This window comes from Eutrema salsugineum, unplaced genomic scaffold (assembly GCF_000478725.1).
Source record: "Eutrema salsugineum unplaced genomic scaffold, Eutsalg1_0 scaffold_4, whole genome shotgun sequence".
Lineage (NCBI taxonomy): Eukaryota > Viridiplantae > Streptophyta > Magnoliopsida > Brassicales > Brassicaceae > Eutrema > Eutrema salsugineum.
Genome location: NW_006256686.1, coordinates 8927952 through 8952815, shown reverse-complemented (window position 1 = coordinate 8952815; position 24864 = coordinate 8927952). Strand labels below are relative to the sequence as shown.

Sequence of the window (24864 nt, the reverse complement as noted above, 5' to 3'; positions counted from 1 at the left end):
TGACATGACAAACAAAGCTGGGGATAATGGATCTCCTTGTCTCAGACCCGATTTGCCTTTAAAATAACCTCAAGTGGTGCCATTTATGCTTATGGAGAAACTCGTGGAGCATATGCAGGATCGGATACAGTTCGGGAAGGAACTCAGAATAAAATCCCACCTAACTGAATCGAATGCCTTCGAGATGTCAACCTTGAGCGTAACTCTTGGAGAATTTCCTTCAAGATGATAACTCCTGATCACCTCAGATGCTAAAAGAACATTTTCTAGCAAGAGTCTATCCTTCACAAATGCCGTTTGGTTTGGAACAATGATATCCGGAAGAATAAACTTTAATTTATCCGCCAATATACGAGTAATAACCTTATAGATCGTGTCAAGGCACGAAATGGGCCTGAAATCCTTGAGTTCATCTCCTCCAGGTTGCTTAGGAATGAGAACAAGCGAAGTATTATTTAGGCACGTAGGGATAAACGGCGACGCAAAGAATTTTTCCACAGAAGTTGTGATCTCTAAGCCAATAAAGCTCCAGCAAGCCCTAAAAAATTCAGCTGGTAAACTGTCGAGACCAGGAGTTTTACTTTTTGGCATACCCAGAAGAGACTTTGTGATAATCTCCACTGTGACAGGCTCGTTACAGATCGCAATATGGGCATCCGAGCAGGTACGAAGATCAATGGTCTCAAGGAAATCAGGGAGCTCTGGGCAGAAGGATCCCTTGACATTTCCCAGAATACTTGTGAAGAAGTCAACTGCGTGTTCATGGATATCTTTTGCTGTCTCCAACTTGCAACCATCGGGTTTCATCAGATATTTAACTGCATTGGAAGCGTTTCTAGCAGATGTAACTCTGTGGTAGAAAGGAGTATTATTATCCCCTTCAGCATGCCATTTTATACGAGACCTTTGCCTGAAAAAACCCTCCTCAGCTTTTCGCAGCATTACCCAATCATTCCTCGCCTTGCTTTCATTTCTGATGTTTTCGGGAGAGGGATCATGGAGAGAGATAACCTGAAGAGCTCGCAGCTGGTCGGAAGCCTCAGAAACTCTCATTTCAATACCACTAAAGTTTGATTTACACAGAGTCTGGAGCGGCCTTTTCAAGCCCTTGAGCTTATAACATAATTCAGCTAGAAAAGATGCTGGTTCTCCCAACTCTGACCAGGCTTCCTTGACAGTGTCCAGAAAAGATGGGTGAGAAATCAGCATGTTAAAGAAGGGACGCGTACCATAATCCGGAGCTTTTGAAGTGAGTCTGATATGACAAGGGGTATGATCGGAGAACTCAGGAGCGGTGAAGGAGCAATGACTGGTAGGAAATCGCAAAACCCAGCTTTCATTCACAAGACACCGATCAAGCTTTTTCCCAATAGGAGCATCCTCTTGGTGGTTTGACCATGTATACCTTGGTCCATGGAAATGAAGATCAAATAAGCCCAAATCAACAAGACATTCTCCAAATTCTCTCATTTCCCTTGTAGATCGATAGATAGATTGATTTGAAGTCTCGGAGGGGTGGAGAATTTCATTAAAGTCTCCGCAAACCATCCAAGGGACAGAGGAGAGACCAAATGCAGCAAAAGTATCTCTTAGGGACAGCCACAAGTCCTTCCTGACATCTAAGTCATTTGAGGCGTAAATAGCTGTGAAGATGAAACTTTCTCCTGATTCCAAAGTAACTTCCACTGAAATAGACTGAAGATCCGAAAACAGGTGACGAACTCTGACCTGAGGATTATAGATGAAACAAATCTTCCCCAATTCTGAAAACTAATAGTTGGATATATACGACCAAGAAGGACCAATATAAGACAAAATGGGGTTTATATTAGGTTCCCTTACATGCGTTTCCAGCAGCGCTCCAAAAAGTACTGGTTTACTACTTAGCCAGTTAGCGAGCGGTCGGTGCTTTGAAGAATCGTTCAGCCCATGCACATTCCAAAAAAATGTATCACACATCTAATTGTTTTTGATTTGGTGACGCTCCTCTGTTTTTTGGGGAATACCACCACCTTTGTCCGGTAAGTTTCTTGCAAGCCACTTCCGTTTCTTTCTTGACTGATATTTGAGGATGGAGAATAACGGTGGGAAGGCGGAGCTATGACAAGGGCCAAGTTATTGTTTTCCTCCACCGGACCATTTCCATTCTGCAATATCGCAAAGGGATTAACAGAGACCACTAATTCCTTTCCATGCTGAGGACGAGAATTTGGGGAGGCGGTTTTAACTGGCAGGATGAATTGATCGCCAACCCTTTTTGCGGATTTGGAAGAACTTCCTTTTCATTAGAAGAGGCAAATGGCTGAGAGATGATTACCGGCTTTTTTAGGGCACTAGAGGGAGGCATCACCTTTACTTTGATGGATTCTTTTGGCAGAGGGGAATTCTTCTGAACCGGGACGTTTATACTCTGATTCACAACATCCACGGGGTCAGCAACTGGAACTTCTGGTGGAGCAGAGTCAGAGGGAACTTCAGATTTAACGACAGAAGATCCTTTCGGACACATAGCTGCCTTGTGGCCAACTTCCTCGCAGATTGGACAGAGAGAAGGCAGCCAGGGATAGCTGACAGTAAGAATCCAGATATTTCCATCTTCTCTTTCTATTTCCAATTCTTTTGGAATGGCTTTGGTCAAATCAGCAATAATCTTGATCTCCGCCGAATTGATGGTAGTGAAAGGTTTCGCATCAACAACTCTACCAATGGGCTTCGCAATAAAGCTTAAACCCTCATCAGTGACAAGGTCGGAGGGAATATTCTTTATCGTTGCCCAAATCGGAGCTTTATCCAGGGAGGGAGGGTTTAAGCTGAAATCTGCTTTCTATTCCGTGATAAAAAAAAACGGCGAGTTTCCCACTCTCCAGAGTTCGTGTTGGAGGACTTGGCGGCGAAGAGCAGGAGAAGGAATGTAGAAGAGGAAGGCGTTCTTTGTAAGAGAACACAGATAGTTTAGAACACCCCAGATCTTCCCATGAGATGGAGGTTTTCCGTAGAAGATGCCGACGATGTAGTCGGAATGGATCTTTGCGCCTCTCTCGAATACACCATTTGGGATTTTAACCCTAGGAACCTTTGGATCTTGGAATCGGCGAGATGAATTGAGGTTTGACGCCCAATTAAAGTCGGGAGAAGAAGTGTTTGTAGGAACTTGCACTTCAGCAACTAGTGGATCAACCACGGGATTTGACTCCGGGGTAGTATTAGGTGTCTGATTCGACAGGGCAGAACCAGCAATATCAGAGGAAGTCTGATGATTTAGGGAATCAACGGAAGCACAAAGCTTCGGTGAAGTAGAGAGAGCCGACGGCGGAGGGAGGAGATCCGCCATGGCAACGTCACCGGGCGAAGGAAAAATCAGCGGGGGTGAGGAAAGGGAGAGGAGAGAGGCGGATATTGGGGGAAAGGAGGGATTGGGGGCGGAGAGGCCCGTGACATGGCCCGAGATTGAAAACGATGAAGAAGGGTTGAGGTTACTATTTAATCTCATTACATATTTCGTGGGATATATACCAACTTTGACTACGACATTTTATTTATCAAGATTCGTCTTATTGCTTTATATATTTGCAGTTGCTATAAAATATTCAGTTTCCATAAACCGAGCCTTCTTTGTTGCAGCCATTTTTTTGAAGTGCTCCTTGATTGTTCAAGCCATCAAAAACGTGTATTATTTTACCTTCAGGTTCTCCTCTATGCAGCGGAGAACTAAAAGATTACGTAACTGACTAACTGAGTACAACTAGATTTGACTCTCTTTGGTTTTAGTCAATTTTTACCTCTTTCTCTAACTTGAGAATCATTTTGGAATAATGCGAGTTACGATCAAAGCTATTTGATATCTACATAGCTATGTGGTATGGCTTGGCCCCTGTTTTTTAGTTGCAGGGTGACTCTTTTGAGAAGGTAGAACAGACTCTGCAATTCTGCAATGTTAAACATTCAACGTCAGCCTCACACTCATTCTTCTACACAAAGGTGAAGAGTTTCTTGAGCATTTGGAACACAAAACAGAACATCAGTTACATTAATAGTAGCAAGGACATCAGAGAGATGCTGGAATTTTGTTTTCATCTTATTCGTCACAATTCTTATTATTATGAGTATAGTATTTTTTTTTTTCAATGGTTGCACTATCAAATTTGCAGTTCATCTATGAATTCTTGGTTCTACCAATTATGAGGTCACTGTTCTTATGAATGATACATTTTTTGTAGTTATATATGTGTTCTTTCATGATCCAATTCAAAATAAATGTTTTCTTTCAAATATATGTTGTGAATGTTAGTTATATACGGAACAATCATCACTTAGGTTTTTCGCCACTTCTCTTTCCAGAATGCATACTTGAAATTCATTATTAAAAAAAAATTGTTGTAGACATGGCCAGGGAAGGAAAGACAATTCATAGAGGTCACATAAAATACTTTGATATTTATCTATATATATAGAAACCGTAGATAGTTCCACTGATTTGAAAAGATCTCGCATTTGAAACAATATGTCATGTTCAACATACATGCAGAGAAAAAATAATACTCTTAGCATTTAATTAGATAACTTTGGAAAGTGTTTTATTAGATAATTTTGGAAAGTATTTTATTAAATAATTTTGGAAAGTATTTTATTAGATAATCTAAACTGTTATTCTAATAACAAAAATATTAGCATCGTTATCGGCGTATCCAATTACTATACAAGATTTCTAAACAATAATAATATTGCTTTAATAATTAATTCATTTTTAGATATAATAATTCATATTTTTATCGTAAATCTAGCGAATATTTTTGAAATCTCTATTATACAACATTTACTTAGATTTGAATTTAAAATGAAAATCTCAAGATAAGATATTCTATGTCGTCACAAATACATAGATATTCCATAATGAAAATTATTATCATATATATTATAAGCGAAGTAAAATTTTAGTTTAAACTCTTTCATTCAATTTCAGGGTGGCTAATTACTCTTTGCCCCTCCTAAAATTTATTTAAATTATATTTTATAAAAAATGCATTAAAAAATTGGAAAAAATAGTTTAAATTAAATTAGGGTATATATTATAATAATTGTTTTAAACCATTATCATATTGAATTTTCTTTCTCGGGCTCATTTAGCGACCAAAAAAAATTTATCGAAACCCTATAGCTTGCCCTAGATCATCAACCTTTATGTTATCATTCGTAGTTTTAGGTATTGATATTTGGTCTGTGGTTAGTCTTTATATAGATGAGATCTCGAGATATGTGGTTAATTTTTTATTCTTTTCTTTGTGCTGGTGATTTTGCTTGCTGTAAACTAAGAGAGAAAGTGTTTGGAATCGTTAGTAATCTAACTCCATGGTTTTGTTCACCATTGCAGAAAGTTTAGGAGGCTTCGTTTAAGTGTTTTAGCTTTCTAACATTTGAAACAGGTGATTCACATGGCCTTGATTTTATTTTTTGGTTCGATTTTGTGCGTACCATTGTTCAGTTTTGATATTGACTTTAAGTGCTTTGGTTTGCAATTATTAATTTAATAGGTGTTCTTGATTGACATACTGATATGCTGCTTTTGCTAGCGATTGCAAGCAGTGGAGCTGTAATTGCACGCTCATCACAAGGTTTAGTGGGCCTCGTGATGAATATGAGGAGGTATATTAAACTTCTAATTTCATTTATAATCAAACTCTATTTAATAGTATAGATTGGAAATAGTCCACTTACAAAGTCTATGTATTATTTTTCATAGTCTGATGTCTCGACAAATCATAGCATTTGTTTGATAATAGTTGTGTCTAATAGTTAAAAGTGTTTGCGTTTTGTCGTATAACATTTGTAGTGCTTTATATTATTTTGTGTATCGTTCTTTTTTTTGGATGGTGTATATTCTTTATTTGGGTGTTTATTTTTTGAAAGATCTACTTCGGGTTTGTTAATGTTTCCGTTATTATCATTGACTCATTGTGGTGTGTACACTCGTGTGACATTTGGTCAGTAGATTTTTCCAATTACGTTCTGGTTGGTAAAGCTAATCGGCTGTCTCAGTTCAAGTTTATTCTTCCAATTGTGTCAAATAGATTTGCTTTCTTTAACCCTTCTTTTTTCTTTTGCAAAAATGTAGAACAAGATTCCAAGAGATTTTTTGGAAGATTTAAAACCTGGTTTTACATGTTGGGCGGGGGATGTTAAAATCCTTGGTCTATGGCAAAAACCATGGAGTGTGAAAGCATCGAGATGGTTTTACGTCTCTGTGTTTTTGTCCTGGATGTTTTTTATAACTTAGCCTTTTGGGATTGTTTTTGTTTATTGTTTTTGTTTAGGTCCTTAGTCGATAGTCCGTGTTGTTAGTTTTTTATGTTTCTATTTTTTTTTCGGTTTCATCTGTTAATTTGAGAGTGATTTTAATGTTTTTTTATCTCTGTCCGAGATATACACGCCACAAGTACAAGATTATGTTTAGAAACTCACCTTTGTTCGTAATGTTACTTTGTTCGTTACGTTACTCCAAAGTTTGATAGGGTCTTTTTCGATGTTCCAAGTTTTCAAGATGTTCTTTGTTACAACATTGTCCGGTTAGTTTGCTGGTTTTAATAGAATGTTTTCATCTTCTTGAATTTTGCTTTCTGATTCATCATCATCTTCACTAATATGTTCTTAAACACCATTTGAAACAAGGAGAGTCACAAGTACAGATGATGTAGGATGTTTGGGGGGAAATATTTGTTTCTTAATTTGCATCATTCATGTAATTTGTTTTAACTAGCTGGAACTGCATTTTAAAGTGTTTTTGAGGCTGTACCAGGAACCAAAGAAATTGATGATTCTCTGAGACAAGAATCTTAGAAACATAGATGACTGAAATTTTTGTGGATAAATGAAAGAAAATATCCTCACATGTTGCAATTTTAGTATGTGTTAGAGATTATACGAGTTTAATGGTGATGATAGTGCAGAATAAAATATTATTATTGTGTATGGGGGAATCTTTGAAAGAAAATATTTCGTTTCGTTTCTTAACAGAATAAGTCATATCGATTTTTTTTACTTTTGTTCTGGACAAAGATTGAGTGGTTAGATAATTGCCTGATTGGCTTTTAAATTTAACAAATATACGTAAATGTTTATCTAAATAAAGAATAAGAAAATTGAAATATATATAAGAGAAAAAAATAAGAATTATCAAAGACAATGAAGAACAAAATATAAAAACAGGAAGAAGAAAATCTGAAAGCTGAATAAGAGGAAGAAGAGAAAGACGACTTCATGAAGAATGGTAAGAAGGAAAATATATATATGACAACTTCTAAACTTCCAAAAATTAAATAGAAGCAGCAAAAATACAAGAAAGAAGAAAAACGGAAAGAAAAAGAAAAAAGAACACAAAGAAGTAGTAGAAGAAGAAGATGGAGAATACAAAGATATTAGAAGAAAATGAAGAAGATGATGTAGGAGAATAAAACAAAGAAAATCGAAAGAAGAACAAAAACTGAATGAAGGAAAATTAAAAAGTCAAACAAGACGAAAATAATAAAAAAAGTAGGAATTCAAAATGATGGAAGATAAAAAGGATAGGATGAAGAATATGAAAAACCTAAAAGATAAAAGAATATGGAGAAGAAAAAGACGAAAAAAAGAAAAATAGTCGGATAAGACAATATTGTAAATAAAGAAGAATGAAAACTTCATTGTATGAGACGGTGACGGTTCTTCACATAAGTGAAGACATGAAAAGTTAATATATGAGAATCTATCATCTAATTTAGCAAACCTTGAAGAAGGAAAAGACGAGAAACCAAAACATATAAAAAGAAAAGTTCAAAAAAAAACGAAACTAATGAAGAATAGTTCCAAAAATAATCTGAAGATTGATAAGAGAACATAGAGTTAATGTTTAGGTTATAAATGCAAAATAAGATTAAAATTTTGGAAAAAAAGAATAATAAAAAAATAAGAAGTCGGAGAAGAACGAAAATAAAAATAGTAATATTTATGTATTATCTATGCATTTATAATACATGTATAAATGATGGTGACATATATGATCTATTGTTTATTTTTTAAGGATAAAAAATATTTTATTAAGAATATATATTGTCTATATTTTAATTTTAATTTGATCCATTTAACCCATTATAGACTCATATAAGAAGAATATATGATCTATTGTTTATTTTTACTCTGTTTTAATTTTCATATCTTAATATTTTATAAGAGTTATATCACAAATGGTACAAGATGAAAATTTTGGTATATGCTAAGTTTTCAACATCAAACAAATTCTCAAAATGTTGTTTTTTTTTTTAAATAGTCACAAATATGATCAATTGTTTATGTTATAATTGATAAAAAAAATTTCGCCCGCGCAAGCTGCGGGTAAATTACCTAGTTTAGTTAATAGTAGAATATATCATGGTTAAAATGAAAGTAAATGATAATAACCATAAATAAGATTTGGATTATATTTAATTATATTCCATAGGAAAATTCTAATTAGTTATACATTACATATTATTTTTGTAGTAGTTCTCATATTTTTGATTTTTTCGGTGTAAACAAAAGTTCAACAAAGAGATTGTACTACAACAAAAAGTTCAACAATATCTCAAAAGTGGATAGTTTTTCTTTGAACAAACTCAGAATTGGACTTTTTTATTACACTAATATAATGTTTTTGCCTCTTCAAGGTCAAAAATCTCGGTTACAACTTCTGGCTTCCACGATATAAAGAAGAGTTGCTACTGACTTCTCGACATGGAGCAAACCAAACTGATACAATAAGAAACATGCCAAAACGAGTGTCAATAAGGTGAAACTCAAACACTTGATCATCTGATTCTTACAACAATAACTGTGATAATGTTTTACGACGTTATTTAAAACTATAAATAGTCAGTGGAGCAAGCTTATGTACGATTTATTTAAATTTTTCCGGTTTAACCTAATTATTTTTGCAACTCAATGTTTTCCTATAAATCAAGCTTTCAATTCATTCATAAATCATAATGTCCTTGAAATTTTGCTAGCTCTCAATTTACATAATATTATTATAATTTATATCAAATTTATCGTATTAATTTTAATTTATGATTTATGAAGATCTTTGATCTCAATAGGTTTTGTTTTGGTTTTATTTTTATATGTAGGTACATTGGCAGAAAGAATCCATCGAGGTATCACAGCAAAACGTTGATGGAATTATCGCTTGGCGATCTAACGGTTTCTATTTTTTTTGGGGGTAAAAGTGGTAAAAGTGGTATTTTTGAATTTCTATTCAACTTTGTTTGTCGTATTTTTGGTCTGTGATACTATTGTAATATGGTTACTAGATTTTAACCCCGTGCGTCCGCACGGGAATGTTTTATTTTTTATTTCTAATATAATTTGTATTTATTTTTTTTGTTTAGATATAATTTATTTTTGTTATTTATTTTTTCAAATCAAAAAATTGTTATCATATTTTAATTTTCAACAATAAAATTTGTATATTAGTAGAATAAGAGTATACGTTAATTAAGTATACATTGATCTAATGTTAATTATAAACTTTGTTATTATGTGAATTTAGATTACATATAAACAATTTATATATCTATGAATTTGCTAATCTATTCGTTTAGTTGTCTTAAATCATTTTTAATATCTTACATGTTTTGAAAAACTAACCCGTATAAGACTATAATTATAATTGTATAACCCTATAAATATTTACTAATATTATTTGGACCAATTGATTATGAAAAAATATAATAAAATATTTATTTACTATATGTACTATTAAAAAAAAATATATATATATATATATAAATAAACAGGCTAACCTGTTAGTTTAATTGTCTCAAATCATCTTAATATCTTACATGTTTTAATAAATTAACTCATGGACCTTAAATATATATATATAACTCTAATCAGCTCGATCATATTATTGTATAATATAAATATTTATTAATCTCAAATATTTGATATTTTAAACCGATTGTTTATGATAAAATACGATAAAATATTTATTTACTATGCATTTTTTAAAAAATATTATTTAAATTTAAAATTTAAAATTAAATCTTTCCTGTATTTAAGAAATTCTAAAATATTAAAATTATTATCTAAATTTTCGTAATAAAATTTAATTATAGTTTTTTTTGAATTTTTTGAATTTAAATTAAATTGAATGCAAATTTTTGTAACTAAATTTAATTAAATTTTTAATAATTTGAAATTTAAATTAAAGATGACCTAGATTTTAGGAAATCTAAAAATATATAAATTAATAACTAATTTTCGGAAATTAAATATAAAATTAAAATAAAATATTATTAAAAAACTTTGGGAGTGTTTGGATACAAGTACTAAATGTGCTTCTGTTTTAATAGAATAGATGTTATTGGCATTTACTTTGGAATAAAGGTGTTATTGACACACTTGAATTGAAGGTCTTAAACGTACAGTTACGAATATATACCATCTCATAGCCCTGTTGTAGAAAGAAAGAAGAAATTTAAAAGAGAAGCATTTTTATGTATATTTCAGACTGATGTAGATGGTATGAAACAATCGATTACACCAAGTTTAGATGAAAACTTATTGAAAGCCTTCTAATACTTTGATAAAGACAACAGCTGGTAAGTTTGGTCCCTTGAGTAAAATGGAAAGCGTAGGAGAAATAAAAGCTTAGATCTACATTTCATGATATTTAATGAACAAAAAAAAACTAAGTTAGACTCTGTGAATTTGTAAAGAATTTTACAGTTTTAAAACTTTAAAACTTTTTTTTTGTCAACAGCCTAGATACTTAGAACGGTTCAGAAATCCAAACCGGGGTACCGAGTTTACATATATAACACCGTGAGGGTAGACTCGTGCACTTCGTGCTAAGTTGTCTGTCTTCATATTCTTTGCGCGCGAAATGTGTGATATTAGAAAAAGATAAAAGCCTCCTTACTCTTCACAAACTCCTCCAAATGTAAGTCAAAAACTGGTCATTCTTCTGGTGTCGACACCATCTTCACCAATTCAGAACAGTCTGTTGCGAAAGCTACCTTCGTCTTTTGGTTTGCACTCATGCATAGCATAGCCCAGATAAGCGCTATAAAAAATGTTAAACTTTGATTGGATAAATTAGAACTTCAAAGATTTTAAAATAAAATACAAGTTTATAGAGTTGCATAGTAAAAATAAAATAAGAATTTCAAATATAGTCTGAATGAGACGAGAAAATAGTAGGATAAGGAGAAACAACATCTTAGATAGGAGATTACAAATGAAAATCGATAAAATTAAGTTTGAACCTATAAGAAGGAGATGAATGGCGATAGTTGAGTTAAGATTTTGAAGGATTCTAATGTATAATTACATTACAAATAAAAATCTATGCAATAAGTTTGATCTTGATTTAAAATTTTTTGTTGATGTGTCATTTCCAAAATTATTCTCACTTGGAAGTACTTTGATCTCAGAGAGAGAGGTGATTTTTAAAGACTTTAACTTAGGTTATTAATGTACTTCAAAAAAATATTGTAGCACCACAATTTACAATTAAGAAAATGTTATAGAAAATTTGGCTTTAAAATAATAGGTTCAAAAGAAAAGGTAAGATTTTATTTTGATGATTTTCAAAACTAAAGCATAGCAGAATCAAGAAGACTAAGTTAGACTTTGTAAGAATTTAGAAGAATTCTACGTGTTTTAAAAGTATATTGATTAGATAAATTAGAACTTTAAATATTTTAAAATAAAGTAAGAGTTTATAAATTTGAAAAGTTAAAATAAAATAAAGTCTGACTGAATATGAAAAAATAGTAAAGATAGCAAATATCAGATGATTTAGAAATGAAATTTCAAATGAAAAACCGATAATATTAGGTTCAAAAACCGAGCATAAGAAGGAGACGAATAGCGATAGTTGAGTTAAAATTTTTAACGGTTTTAATGTATAATCATAATACATATAAAAGTTTATGCGAGTACTTTGAATTAATTTAAAAATTTAAGTTGATATGTCATTCCCACAATTATAATCAGCTGGTAGTTCTTTTATCAGATAGAAAGAAGTGATTGTTAGGGACATTAACTTTAGTTTATTATTGTACTTTAAAAAAATATTGAAGCACCACAATTGAGAAAATGTTGTAGAGAATTTGACTTTCGAATAATTGATAGCAATTCAAAAGAAAAGATAAGGTTTATTTTGTTGGTTTTGAAAACTAAACCATCCTAAGAACAAAAAGGCTAAGTTAGAATTTGTGACTTTTTAGAAGAATTTTATGGATTTTCCAAATGTTAATCTTGATTAGATCAATTAAAACTTTAATTTTAAAGTAAAGTAACATTTTATAAAATCACATAGTTAATCAAAATAAAGTAAAAGTCTTCAAAGTTAGACTAAAAGAGACACAAAAATAGTAAAAATAGCAAGAACTGAACGATTTAAATATGAGATTACAAATGAAAAATTGATAAAATTAATTTTTTACCCGAGTATAAGAAGGAGACAAATGGCGATAGTTGAATTGAGATTTTGAATGATTCTAATATATGATAAAAATATGGATAAAAGTTTATGAGATTAGTTTGAGCTTCATTATAAAAAATTTGTTGATATACCATTCCCATTATCCTCACTTGGAAGTTCCTCGATATGATAGAGAATTGTGACTTTTAGAGACTTTAGAATAATGGATATCAATTTAAAAAGGGAGAGTAATACCGCGGTGGCAGAATCTCCAATTGGATCAGCTTTAGTGGCAGAAGCTGTCGCCATCAGATCAGCGCTTCAGGATGCGATCGATCTGGGTCTGCAAAAACTATATCTGGTATTGGATGCTGCTGCCCTGACTCAAGCAATAAATCAGAAGAAGACCCTATCGGAAATCCATGGAATCCTTCATGATATCCTGAATCTATCTCTTTGTTTTGAGGAAATTGTTTTCCTTTTTGTACCTCGCGAAGCTAATTATTTGGCTGATAATAATAGTCTCAGAGACTTTTAAGAGACCAATATGCTAAACCAGTTGGTTTAGGCTTTAATGAAGAAATCTTTGAACAAAAAAAAAAGAATATCGATTTAAAAGACAATATTAAAGTTTTATTTTGTTAACTTTTAAAAAATAATCCACAGTAGGAACCAGAACACTAAGTAAACTAAAGTTTGTGAAATTTTAATATAATTTTATGAATTTTAAAAGTGTTAAATATTGAACAAAGTAAAACTTGAAAGATGTTAAAATGAATAACAATTATAAAGTCTCATATGGAACAACAATAATAATAATGAGAAAGGAGTCATAATCAATCAATAATCTTTCAAATATATATATATATTTAAATGTTATAAAAGTACATTTTTGTTAATGTACTTCAAAAAAATATTGCAAAGAATTTGACTTTAAAATAATGGATAGCAATAAAAAAATTATTTTGTTGATTTTAAAAATAAATCGTTGCAGGAACAAAACAAAATAAGTTAGAATTTGTGAATTTTCAGGGATTTTGAAATTCATTACTAAATTTTAAAGAATTTAAAATTAAAATTAAATATTATAAAATCACATAATTAAAACAAAATATTTTTTTTTTTAAATTTAGATTTAGGGACATGAAAATAAGTAAAAATGGCGAGAAATAAACAATTTATTTATGAAATTATAAACTTACCTATAAGAAATAAAAATATCTAATTATAAATTTAATCCAATTATACATTTTATCTAAAAACATCACCGTCAATATTATAAGTTAATTTTCATTCCGAGCACGGATCAAAAATCTAGTGGTGTTTATATTTGCTGATCGAGAATGAATTATATCAGATTAATTCGAATATGAAAATGAGAAAAAACTTTTCATTGTAAAGCATCTCATATTTGTTTATTTTTTTCTTGTTTTTCAAAATTATTTTATTGTATTATTTATGTAATTGTGGATTTTATATATAAAATAATAAAGAAAAAAGGATTTTTGATTCGGCCCATTGTGTGTCTCGGCCCACACACATTAGTCCGGCATGTGACTGACGACGTCCGGAGACGCATATTTCTCTCCCATAGCTTTGTCATTTGTGTGTCCATGGTTCGCAGGAGCTTCTTCTTCCATGGCCAAAATAGCACAAGTGATGATCCCTGAAACATCACGATACCAGCTTCTTCTGTCATGTCCTTCTGGCCTCTCTCTATCTCAGGTTTTCTCTCATCTCCGTTAATCGAATATACACACACACTGTGATTTTATAGTTTCCGTATTCAAATATTGTTTTGTTGTTTGTTAATGCTCAAGGTCTCCGTGGATTTCTCGAAATCGCATGATCGGATTCCACATCCAGATCCTGATCTAGAAGATTCCATTGCGCAGGTGAGAGAGAATCAAAGCGAATCTACAGCTTGTGTTTGGTTTTCTGATTCGATAATTCAACAATGCTGGATCGAAATTGTTGAAATCTTTAGTGAAATGGAGATTTCGGTTCTCACTTTTCATTTCACAGTTTGAATGTTGCCGTTTCTTCGTATCCATATTGATCCGTACCTCCTGTTTCTCTAGATATGTACGAGCTTTTGATGAGAGAAACTGATGCGTGTTCTTGGCAAATTAGGTTTGGGAGGAGAGAACACAGGGGAATTCATCATTGTTCAATGGCCAAAAATTCAGAGTATGCAATATAGTTTTTGCCTAGCGTTTCATGTTATATTTGAGTTTCGATATTGCAAGGATAAAAAAAAGATGATGAGAATTAATGCACGAGATGTATTGTCTTTGAAGTTGTTTTGTACTTGGGTCACTAATCAAAGTAGCTACTTCATTCAATGTAATCAAATTTCCACTAAAAAGTTGTTTAAAAATGTTCAGTATGGATCATATTGTTTAGATGGTGATGGTGATGGCGATGAAGTACCACACGTCTGCCTTCGCCTTGGACTGACAGATTACAGGTTACTCATTTATCTCTCTTTGTCATTTTTTGCATAGGATCAGAAAGAACTCTAATTTTTCGATTCCTGGTATACATGAAGAGAGTAATTGATCACGGACATGGTTTCCAAGGACTTTTGTAGGAACTAATTTGAGTTCTCTGTGGGAGCGGTTCCTTGTTACATCAGAAGGTACACACATATACTAATCTCCGAGAAACTTATTGTGATCATTGTCTAGTTTTGTCTTTTGAAACGGGAGAGCTTCCAGGTGATTTTGATTAGGTTTCTTAATCGCCATAGTTTTGTTCTCCCAACAGATGACTCTGTAAGATGTCGACATACATCAAGTCCACTGGGTAATGGTGCAGTGATCGAGACTTCTGACAAAAAGATTATTGTGTTACGCCGGAGTGATAACGTCGGGGAATTTCCAGGTCACTACGTATTCCCTGGAGGCCATCCAGAGGTATTGACATAAAGCATCATCATATCTTCTCTTTGTCTAACTCTTTGTTTCATGGTTGATGAATTTAAACATTGCAGCCAATAGCAGTAGGTATCGATGATTCTCATCAGCTTCAGAAAGATGGTGAAACCAGTGAGCTTCTAAACAAGAAGGTAGCTCAAGAAATGTTTGATAGCATTATCAATGAAGTTGTCGAAGAAACTGGAATACCAGCATCATCTCTTGTAAGTCAGAGAGGGTTTTTCTTTTATTCTTACTTAGGATCCCTAGAGACATCTAAATCCTGATCGGTGTTTTACAATCACAGAGCTCTCCTCTCTTCATCGGAATATCTCGGAGGGAGCTAAATGTGAGACCAGCTATGTTTTTCTTTACCAAGTGTAGTCATCATTCAGATGAGGTACCAAGATTATACTCTAATGCTGAAGATGGGTTTGAGTCAACACAGCTCCACACTGTCTCTATGGTTTAGTTTTTAACCCTTGAACATACATGTTTTACTCTCTAAAATGCTATGATCCCATCATCGAGTTAATGTAGCTTCTCTTTATAATAATCGATCAGGACGAGCTGAAGAGGATGACATCAAGAATGCCAGGTTGCCACCATGGCGGTTTTGCGCTCTATGAGCTGATGCTTCAACGTCTCAAGAACACTAATGAAACCCTTTTTACATCGACCTAAGAGGATTGAACTTGAAACTTATTGTAAGTCGTCTTATGGCTTGCAAATAATCACCATATGTTTTGTATGTTGGATAAGTGAATTCAATAGCTCATTTGCTATTTGAGAATCTAAAATAATTGTTTAGCGACAAGTTGTTTGTATTGTCATTACTAAATTCCTTAGTTAATAATAAATTTGAAGCATTAATAGAGGTTCATGTGTGCATAAGCATCTAATCATACGAGACATTCTTGCATTTGATTTTGATTAGACATGTTGAAGATAAGGGTTCCAAAAAAGCTACAACAGGGATGATATTAAATCGTTCAAAAATCTCAAGTAAACCATTATGGATTCATGCTTTTTTAACCGGATTTGGATGAATCTCTTTGTCCTTGTTGGAAGTTCTTCCTAAAAAATGCAGATAAACTAGCCGTAGCAGCACGACCGTTCTCTACACACAGGAAATAATCATCAACTGAAACAAAAACAAAAACAAAAACAAAACAAAAGCGCGATTGAGAAACAAAACTTCTTAAAACGACATATCTGAAACAAATGAAATGTATGAACACAACAGACCACATATAATGCAGCATAGTGAGTTTTATTTAAGAAAGAGAAGTTATAGCAATACCTGACATTACTCCATAGGTAACTGATGTAATGAGCCCATGCTCTACAGGCTCGCCTTCTGATGATCCTTCCGGGAGCTCAGAGAGAGTTGTATTTGGGAAGACTAAATAAGCGAAAGCCTCATTTTCTGTCCATTGCAGTTCAAGTAAGTATAAACAATACCGAGAAAGGAAAACAAGATAACAGTAATGGACAATAAGGTCTTTTTAATTAAACCTTTTCTTCAAGCTTGTTTGGATCGAGTACAACATATCCATTATCAGCCAGGCAACAACATATAGCAACTGAAAAATTATAAACGCCGATGAAGCAATTAGAAGAAGCACAGAAAGTGAATTAGAGGAGCATAAGTTGCAACTATATATATATATATACCAGCGAGATGCTTCATAGGTATTCCTGCGTCTACCAAAGCTGCACATGCTGCGTTTATAGCACACGGTAAAAGCTACAAAAAATGAATTAAGGAACAAGCAAACCAAAGCTGTCTTTTAAATCAATGCACCACTTATCTCAGTAAAACATTTTCATTATTCCAGAGCTAGGATTTACAAGCTTTCACTACTCTCTATAAATGCTCAACCGGATTGAATGTGCTTGAGACAACATCAGTAAATGGTTACTGAGCATCTTAAAAAGGATACAGAACCATCATCATGTACAACCTACACGGCAAGCAAAAAATGAAAAACATCAGACATACAACTCAAATTGATGAAATGAGTTTCTACAAGACAGGACATTATAACAAAGGCAAAGGCATTGAGATTGGTTACTCACCTGAATTATCACTGAAGTGGTGGTATTTGGATTTACCGTCAAAACACAAATACTCTGTATTGTCTTTTTTAGTATCATCTCATACTCTTTTTCGGCTTTTCCTAAAATTACGCAGAGTTAAACTCAGTCAGAAACACTAAGTCCTACCCGATGAAACCAAGAACCACCTACAACACGGACACAAGCAGCAAAAAAACAATCAAATCCAGACATGATCAAACTAAATGCATTTCTATTTAATAATACCTATCTGCCCGGATTTAGGCTTCCATATGACTTCAAAGCAAGCCTTCTCAGGGTTCTCGTTCTTCTTCGTTCCTGCTTTAGGTCCATAAACTGCAGCTAGGACTTTTGTATCCCCTAATATATAAACGAGAAGCATACCCATTAGAAAGTTCCATGAATCCCATTCGAAAAGGAGTAGTAAGCTAGATATATGTAATCGAACAAAAAGAAAGATGGAGACTAAAACAAGTACCTTGCGACCAGCTAGCAGAGCCATGAGGACGATGAAGGATGTTACGAGAACAAGCAAGAGGTCTCAGTTGATTTGGCGTTCTGCCATCTTCTCTGTCGATCTCCATAGCTCTAAATACTTCTCTACACAACAGAGTTTTAGTAAGTGTCTCTCTTCCTAAATTAAAGTTGCCAAATTTCTGAATTCTACCACTGAGAAAACAGAAAGTAAAAACCAAATACACAGAACCGAAAAAGATACAGAAACAGAATAGCAGATCATGTTTCTCTAACTCTAAAGTAGAACTGAAAACGATGGATTAAGAACCTGTTTCAAGATCAACATTGAGTGTTCTCACAAAAAAAAAAATCATGTTCTACATCGTTCTGACCAACATTCTGTGTAGGCTTTTTGTTTATTGAAGCAAAAACTCCTTCTTTCAATTCTAAACTACTCGTTATTTATCTCCTATTCTGTTCAAAGTTCACAGCATTAAAAGAAAAGAAGCAGAGATAGAACACGAATTTACACAGAACTAAGCTAGAAGAAGAAACGATTCCTTATCAGAAGACTAACCAACAGAAACTAAGTGAAGATTAAATGATTTTCACCTCACTTTAAATGAAGAACTGAAGATAAGAGCCGGCGATTTGCAGTCCTCCACGGACTAACCAGAGGAGAGAAGAAGAAAAAGAACGTCCTGAAGAATTAGGGTTTATGGTTAAGTTTCAGAATCAATAAAAGTGTTTGCTTTAGCTTGTACCGATAACCGGGCGGTCCGGTTTTTTTAAACATTGGTCTAATTAGTAAAACATTCTGGGGAAAGATACTTAATCCGGAGTTTGAACATAATCAAATCTTGCCGAGAAAATCGAGTAACTGACGGAAAAATCCTACCGATAACTTGCATCGACGATATCAAATTTGATCTAAATTTCCGGCGATATCTCGAGGAAGATGGATGAAGAATTGTTGGAATTGCAGCGCCAGTTCGAGTTCGCTCAGCAGGTGAAGTCAAGCGTCAGATTATCGGATCGAAATGTCGTCGAATTGGTTCAGAAGCTACAAGAGCTTGGCGTCATAGACTTCGATCTTCTTCACACCGTCACCGGAAAGGAATACATCACTCAGGTACCGATTCTATTTCGCTTTCTCTCTTGTTTCGTGAGCAAAATCCGTTATGAATATACTCCAAGAATCATCACAAGGTTTCGCATTGTGTGCTGTGTAAATGGTGTGAAATACGGATAAATCTGCTTGTTGCATGAGGAAGTTGATCGGAAAATGAAGTCAAATTTGCTTGATCGAGCTTTTAGCTTTTTACTGTTTGTGTTTTGATTGGTTCACAGGAGCAATTGAGGAATGAAATTGCTAGCGAGATCAGTAAATTGGGCCGTGTCTCTGTCATTGATCTCGCTGATACGATTGGGGTTGATTTGTATCATGTGGAGAAGCAAGCACAAGATGTGGTCTCGAGTGATCCAGGGCTAATGCTTGTCCAGGGAGAGATAATATCGCAAACATATTGGGACTCGATTGCAGAAGAAATAAACGAGAGGCTCCAAGAGTGCAGCCAAGTTTCTGTGGCTGAGCTTGCTGGTCAGTTACAGGTTGGCTCTGAGTTGGTACAATCCGTTTTAGAGCCTCGACTTGGAACTTTGGTAATGGTTGCTTCTCCTATAATAAGCTCTCCACATTGTTTAAGTGAATGAGGAGCTATGATATATGTAGATGTTTTTTTTTATCTTTCTTAGGTGAAAGCAAGGCTAGAAGGTGGACAGTTATATACACCTGCTTATGTAGCACGTGTGACTGCTATGGTTAGAGGTGCTTCCAGGGGTATCTTTGTTCCTTCCAATTTGTCGGCATTGTGGACGCCATTGCAACAGTTGGTACAAGAAATGAATGGAGCTAGTGGAGTCCCTATTGAGAATTCGTTTTTCCAGTCTATATTTAACCGACTGTTGAAGGAAGAGGAGATGCTTGGATCACTTCGTGCTGGCACCCATTGGACTCCTAGTGTATGTTATTAAAAAACTTATTTTTTTTTTTAGGTTTCTGGCATCTAATGCATTTTCCATGCTTTCTATTTCCTATGTTCAATTAAAATTCATCAGATTAACTCAGCAGTTTTATTTTGGTGGCAGGTTTTTGCAATTGCTCAAAAGGAATGTGTAGACTCTTTTTTTTCACAGGTTTGCTCACCCTTTTTTCTAAAATGTCCTTCTGTATGAGTTAATTTATTCATCGGTTGGTTGCGGAAAAGAACTAAAATTAAACTTCATCGGACTACAGTTTACATGTTCTGTAAATTATTCTTTCTTGAAGAAATGGTGAATCAATAAATTTATGGTTTATTTTGTTCCATTTTCCTGCAGAATTCCTATATTACCTACGAGACCATGCAGAAGCTTGGGATTTCTCAGGCCGTGCAGTTCTTACAGGTATTGTATCATGTTAGTTTAGCGTAATACTTCTGTAGTTTGTGAAACTGTTAGTTATGGAATGGTATGTGTTATGTTGCCTCTCTCATTTTTTTCTTCTCATTATAGTTTTTGTTATGTGACATGTATAGTCTAGATATCCAGATGGTAAACCTTTATCTGCTGTATTTATTCATTCCTCAATGATTGAGATGCTGGATGCTGCAACCGAGGATGCTATTGAACAAAACAGTTGGTGAGCTAAATGCTCTTACGCTTCTCCCCTCTGTCTATGGTGTTTGTTTGCTTTTACTTTATGCTGTCTATATATGTTACTGAAATTCTTGATCCTCGGTTCAGGATCGATTCCCTCACTGTATTGCCTGCATCATTCACGTCACAGGATGCAAACAAGATGTTGCTTCTTTGTCCCTCCGTCCAATCAGCTCTCAAGGTGGGATTTTGATCAAATGTGATAACCAGTCAATGCTCTTTTGCTATTAATTGCTGATTCCTTTTCCCTTCCAGGCTGAGAAAGCACTTATCTTGGGTGAATCATATGTCCTAAGCAGTGGGTTCATTAAGGTAAACATATTAAATGGAGAATATCATTAGTAGTTTCCTTGCGAGCTGTTTGTCTCTCCCGTTTGCTTTTCTCTATCTGGACTATATCTTAGTTTGACTTACTAATGTTTAGGGCATATATGATCAAATTGAGAAAGAGGCAGAAGCTTTCAGCATCCAAGCTTCTACTGCTAGTTTGGTAGTTCCTTCAAGCAAATCTTCAGAGTCGACAGAAAGTATACCTGCTAATACGGACAGAGGATCAAAGAAGAAAAAAGGGAAGTCTGTCAGCATGAAGACAGCAACCGTTGAGACTGTTCTAGATGATGAAGAGGAAGCTCGTCCTAAATCTAAGAGAAACCAGAAGAAAGGCAGGGATTCATCGTCGTCTCAGAAGTTAGATTCGAAAGCAGGAGGCAAGAAAGAGTCCCTTAAGGCGCAAGAAGGTAATAACGTTATTCCGCCAGACGAATGGGTGATGAAAAAGATCGTCGACTCTGTGCCTGAATTTGAAGATGAAGGTACATCTGAGAAAATCTTTCTTATGTATGCATAAAAAATAATCTAGCGATCGCTCATGTGACAGAAGCTATGTGGTTTCTGGCAGGTTTGGAGAACCCAGATTCAATTCTTAAGCATTTAGCTGATCATATGAGACCTATGCTCATTAATTCACTAAAGGAGAGAAGAAAGAAAGTCTTCACAGAAAATGCAGATAGATTGAAGCGCTTGATGGATGATCTTCAGAAAAAGCTTGATGAGGTTGACACTAACTGCTTCAACTGTAGCTTTATCTTTTGTTTGACTATCTATGTCTTTCCTGCGATCCTCATTTTATTGGCTTTCCTTTTTGCAGTCCTTCCTAAATATGCAGCTGTACGAAAAAGCGCTAGAACTGTTTGAAGATGACCAATCGACTTCAGTAAGTACTTTCAGTTCATTTTGCAAGCGGCACTTGCTAACTAAAGAATATAGTGTAACAATTTGTTTTCTTCTGGTCCTAGGTTGTTTTACATAGGCATCTGCTGAGAACAACAGCAGCTACAATTGCTGATACACTTCTTCATGACTTGGTAAGTCAAAAATAAGGTAAATAGAGATTTCTAAGGTCATTTTCTTAATGTATTAACTAATTTAGCTTTGACTATCAAAACAGGACATCCACAACAAATTGAAGAATGGTATTGAAGTTGAAGATTCCAAAGCTCAAGATCCGGTTTTGCTTGATTCTTCTGAAAGAACGGCCCTTGTAAGTGAATTTGATGACTAATTTAACTAAGTACTTTGTTATTGCACTTTATATTCTAAAATAATGTTAGCTGATGTTCAAAGTTCTTGTGTTTTCTTTTCCTTTTGGGCAGGCTAAAAATCTCAACGGTCCATTATCGAAAAGGGCCCTTTCCCTAATTGAGGCATTGGAAGGAAAGGTCAGATATTCGTTAGTGAACATAGAGCCAGAGTTTTTCTATTCTGTTAGAAACTGAATGGGAGTCGGTGATTGAAACAAATGATATGAATATGAAAATGTAGCTACTGGTTGAGAATGGAATCTTATGATTACTTAGGCCTGACCACTAAATTCCTGTTCCACCTATTCCTGATAATCACCCTGTTAAAGGGAGTATTTAAAGCCTTTTGTTTCACTTTTTTCTTTCCTTCTCGTGAATAATAAAATAAACTCCATTGATTGAATTATTCGTGTGTTTCAGCGCGTAGACATTTTCATGACCACCTTCAGAGAGCTGGCAGAGGAAAGGTATTATAGTTCATACTTATCAAGATATTTCTGAAGCATGTCTGTTTACTATTCACCAGATCGACTGAATGTCATCTTCATCTTTGCAGTGGATTGATCTTGAAAAAGCTTGACAAGAAACTGGAAAGGACTCTCCTACATGCATACCGCAAGGTGTGTACCAAAAACATATTGTTGTTTCAATATATTAAAATGACCTCATCACTTCTTTTTATCTGTTGACGATGTTTTTTCTTGTGCTTGCAGGATTTGATATCTCAAGTTTCTACTGAATCAGACCCCGTTGCACTTCTCGCTAAAGTTGTTTCTCTCCTTTATATTAAGGTATGTTTCCATGTTAGCGTAAAATACATCCTAAGTTGAAAATCCGGATATCAAGTTATGGTTGGAAAATTGTTTGACAGGTTCACAACAAAGCTTTACAAGCCCCTGGTCGAGCTATTGCTGCAGCTATTTCACACTTGAAGGTATTACAACGTAGAAAAAAATAATTAGTTAGCGTCTTTTCACTTAGTATCACATCTTGGTCTGACGTCAATTTCAACTTTGTAGGATAAACTTGATGAATCTGCGTACAAGACTTTGACGGATTACCAAACAGCAACTGTCACTCTTCTTGCTCTAATATCGGCTTCATCGGGAGAGGTTCAAATCTCCTCTTTGTTTTTTCGGGATATAACCATTTTACTCTCTTTAGAAAAATGATCTCTTAAGCTGTTTCAATTCATATGTACAGGAACATGACTGCTCTGCCGATAGAATCCTGACCAAACGGGAACTTCTCGAGAGCCAGATGCCAATCCTTCGAACACTTGTCCTCGGCGAATCACAGCCACAACAATCCTAGTCCAACAAAAAGTCATCCCTGAAGGTTTCTTAGTTCCTTAAATGTTTTGCTGATATTACCGTGATTATCACTAGACTAAAACTTGTTAGGACTAAGATATGGACTCATGTTTACATAATTCAGCTACAAACCTTACATATAAAAAGGTATTTCAAACTACTCTTTTATTAATATTCACTAACTTTGATACAACGCGGTTCATCATTACAGGAGAAAGAAAACTTGCACATCATTTTATTACACAACAACGCATTTATGTCTTCAACTTTCCATCTTGACCATTCCCTTTAGCCAGAGATGTCAATAGACTTGACCTCAGGCTTCCTCTCAGGAATTTTCGGGACCATAACCGATAAAACACCATTCTCCATACAAGCCTTAACTTCCTCCATCTTCGCATTCTCCGGCAGCCTAAACCTCCTCATGAACTTACCACTAGACCTCTCCACACGGTGCCACTTGTCACTCTTTTCTTCGTTCTCGCTCCTTCTCTCTCCGCTTATCTGAAGTACGTTCCCATCTTCAACCTCCACCTTCACCTCTTCTTTCTTTAACCCAGGCAAGTCCGCCTTGAACACGTGCGCCTCAGGTGTCTCCCTCCAGTCCACTTTAGCGTTTGTGAACGCTGCCACGTCTCTACCGGGTGCGTTTGCCAAACCTGATCCTTCGAACGGATCCCATACGTCAAGCGAGAACGGGTCGAACACGTTTGTTCTTCGGCCTCCAAAAAAGCTCGGAATTATAGACATCGTTACACTCTTTTTGGCGTTTTAATTCTCTTTTGCTTGGCTTTGCTCTTTTGTTGCTTTGTTGATTCTTAGGCCTTAGTGACTTTGCGTATATATAGGGACTGACTAGCGAGAGGATAAGAGCAAGGACGTTCTGCAAGTTTCTTGAAAAGTCGTGACTCTTCTTTCTCTTATAACTTTCGGTTATAATCGTCGTTTCTCGATTTTTTTTTTTTTTTTGGTTGATAGGTATCTTCGTTACTCGATATCTCATGTGATTTCAAGAAGTTTTGATTGACTGCGTGTAATTTCGCCGGTAGACAGTTGAACGTCATGCCGTTTTTGTCTATAAACTTTTCGCTTTGTGCTCTGTTACTGGGCCTTAATAAAGTGACCCAATTGTTTTTTCTACCTGCGACCCACCCAAAGTCGATCGAATAGTTCTGTTTTATTCATTACCTTAAATCAAAAATGATGGTGGTTCATAGCCCAAAGTAAAGTCAAAGCCCAAAAGAGGAAGAGCTAGGGTTTTAAGATATTACTTGAATCATAATTAACCTTCGATTCAAAAGTAACCTATGAGATTTTATTTCCTTTTTTCAACTGACCTTTTTTTTATATCCGCTTTTTTTTGATATTTTAGATATCGTATT

The 24864-nt window shown here is 34.4% G+C and overlaps 4 protein-coding genes across 4 annotated transcripts; 2 read left to right on the top strand and 2 right to left on the bottom strand.

Annotated features, from left to right (window-relative positions):
• Positions 1–14032: 14032 nt before the first annotated feature.
• Positions 14033–16206, top strand: LOC18014143 (nudix hydrolase 9). The gene is made up of 9 exons (XM_006418879.2): positions 14033–14161; positions 14257–14331; positions 14570–14626; positions 14824–14906; positions 15019–15077; positions 15206–15354; positions 15432–15578; positions 15662–15820; positions 15919–16206. Exons 1-9 carry the CDS (start codon positions 14075–14077, stop codon positions 16036–16038), a joined length of 936 nt encoding a protein of 311 aa, XP_006418942.1. The 5' UTR covers positions 14033–14074; the 3' UTR covers positions 16039–16206.
• Positions 16204–18616, bottom strand: LOC18014077 (exosome complex exonuclease RRP46 homolog). The gene is made up of 9 exons (XM_024153735.1): positions 18505–18616; positions 17915–18036; positions 17683–17796; positions 17437–17537; positions 17301–17321; positions 17032–17104; positions 16873–16940; positions 16658–16775; positions 16204–16498 (listed from the first exon to the last, which is right to left on the bottom strand). The coding sequence occupies exons 2-9, from the start codon at positions 18018–18020 to the stop codon at positions 16386–16388; spliced, it is 714 nt and encodes a 237-aa protein (XP_024009503.1). The 5' UTR covers positions 18021–18036; positions 18505–18616; the 3' UTR covers positions 16204–16385.
• Positions 18617–18746: 130 nt separating this feature from the next.
• On the top strand, positions 18747–23629 carry LOC18014123 (E3 UFM1-protein ligase 1 homolog). The gene is made up of 20 exons (XM_006418877.2): positions 18747–19024; positions 19243–19554; positions 19648–19914; positions 20041–20088; positions 20272–20337; positions 20469–20572; positions 20677–20770; positions 20845–20901; positions 21014–21401; positions 21488–21642; positions 21737–21802; positions 21885–21953; positions 22037–22129; positions 22242–22307; positions 22590–22636; positions 22726–22789; positions 22883–22960; positions 23041–23103; positions 23189–23281; positions 23373–23629. Exons 1-20 carry the CDS (start codon positions 18851–18853, stop codon positions 23481–23483), a joined length of 2415 nt encoding a protein of 804 aa, XP_006418940.1. The 5' UTR covers positions 18747–18850; the 3' UTR covers positions 23484–23629.
• Positions 23630–23638: 9 nt separating this feature from the next.
• On the bottom strand, positions 23639–24362 carry LOC18014124 (17.4 kDa class I heat shock protein). The gene has a single exon (XM_006418878.2). It carries the CDS (start codon positions 24230–24232, stop codon positions 23771–23773), a length of 462 nt encoding a protein of 153 aa, XP_006418941.1. The 5' UTR covers positions 24233–24362; the 3' UTR covers positions 23639–23770.
• Between the last annotated feature and the right edge of the window lie 502 nt (positions 24363–24864).

What these genes read in the sequence shown, in the direction of transcription:
- LOC18014143 (XM_006418879.2), top strand. Translation starts at nt 14,075, where the DNA reads ATGGCCAAAATAGCACAAGTGATGATCCCTGAAACATCACGATACCAG. An exon ending in TCAATGGCCAAAAATTCAGA is followed by an intron (nt 14,627 to 14,823) that starts GTATGCAATATA and finishes AAAAATGTTCAG; the next exon opens with TATGGATCATATTGTTTAGA. An exon ending in AGCTCCACACTGTCTCTATG is followed by an intron (nt 15,821 to 15,918) that starts GTTTAGTTTTTA and finishes ATAATCGATCAG; the next exon opens with GACGAGCTGAAGAGGATGAC.
- LOC18014077 (XM_024153735.1), bottom strand. Translation starts at nt 18,020, where the DNA reads ATGGAGATCGACAGAGAAGATGGCAGAACGCCAAATCAACTGAGACCT. An exon ending in CAAACAAGCTTGAAGAAAAG is followed by an intron (nt 16,776 to 16,872) that starts GTTTAATTAAAA and finishes ACAGAAAATGAG; the next exon opens with GCTTTCGCTTATTTAGTCTT. An exon ending in TACCTATGGAGTAATGTCAG is followed by an intron (nt 16,499 to 16,657) that starts GTATTGCTATAA and finishes TTTTTGTTTCAG; the next exon opens with TTGATGATTATTTCCTGTGT.
- LOC18014123 (XM_006418877.2), top strand. Translation starts at nt 18,851, where the DNA reads ATGGATGAAGAATTGTTGGAATTGCAGCGCCAGTTCGAGTTCGCTCAG. An exon ending in GCCTGAATTTGAAGATGAAG is followed by an intron (nt 21,402 to 21,487) that starts GTACATCTGAGA and finishes GGTTTCTGGCAG; the next exon opens with GTTTGGAGAACCCAGATTCA. An exon ending in AAGATGACCAATCGACTTCA is followed by an intron (nt 21,803 to 21,884) that starts GTAAGTACTTTC and finishes TTCTGGTCCTAG; the next exon opens with GTTGTTTTACATAGGCATCT.
- LOC18014124 (XM_006418878.2), bottom strand. Translation starts at nt 24,232, where the DNA reads ATGTCTATAATTCCGAGCTTTTTTGGAGGCCGAAGAACAAACGTGTTC.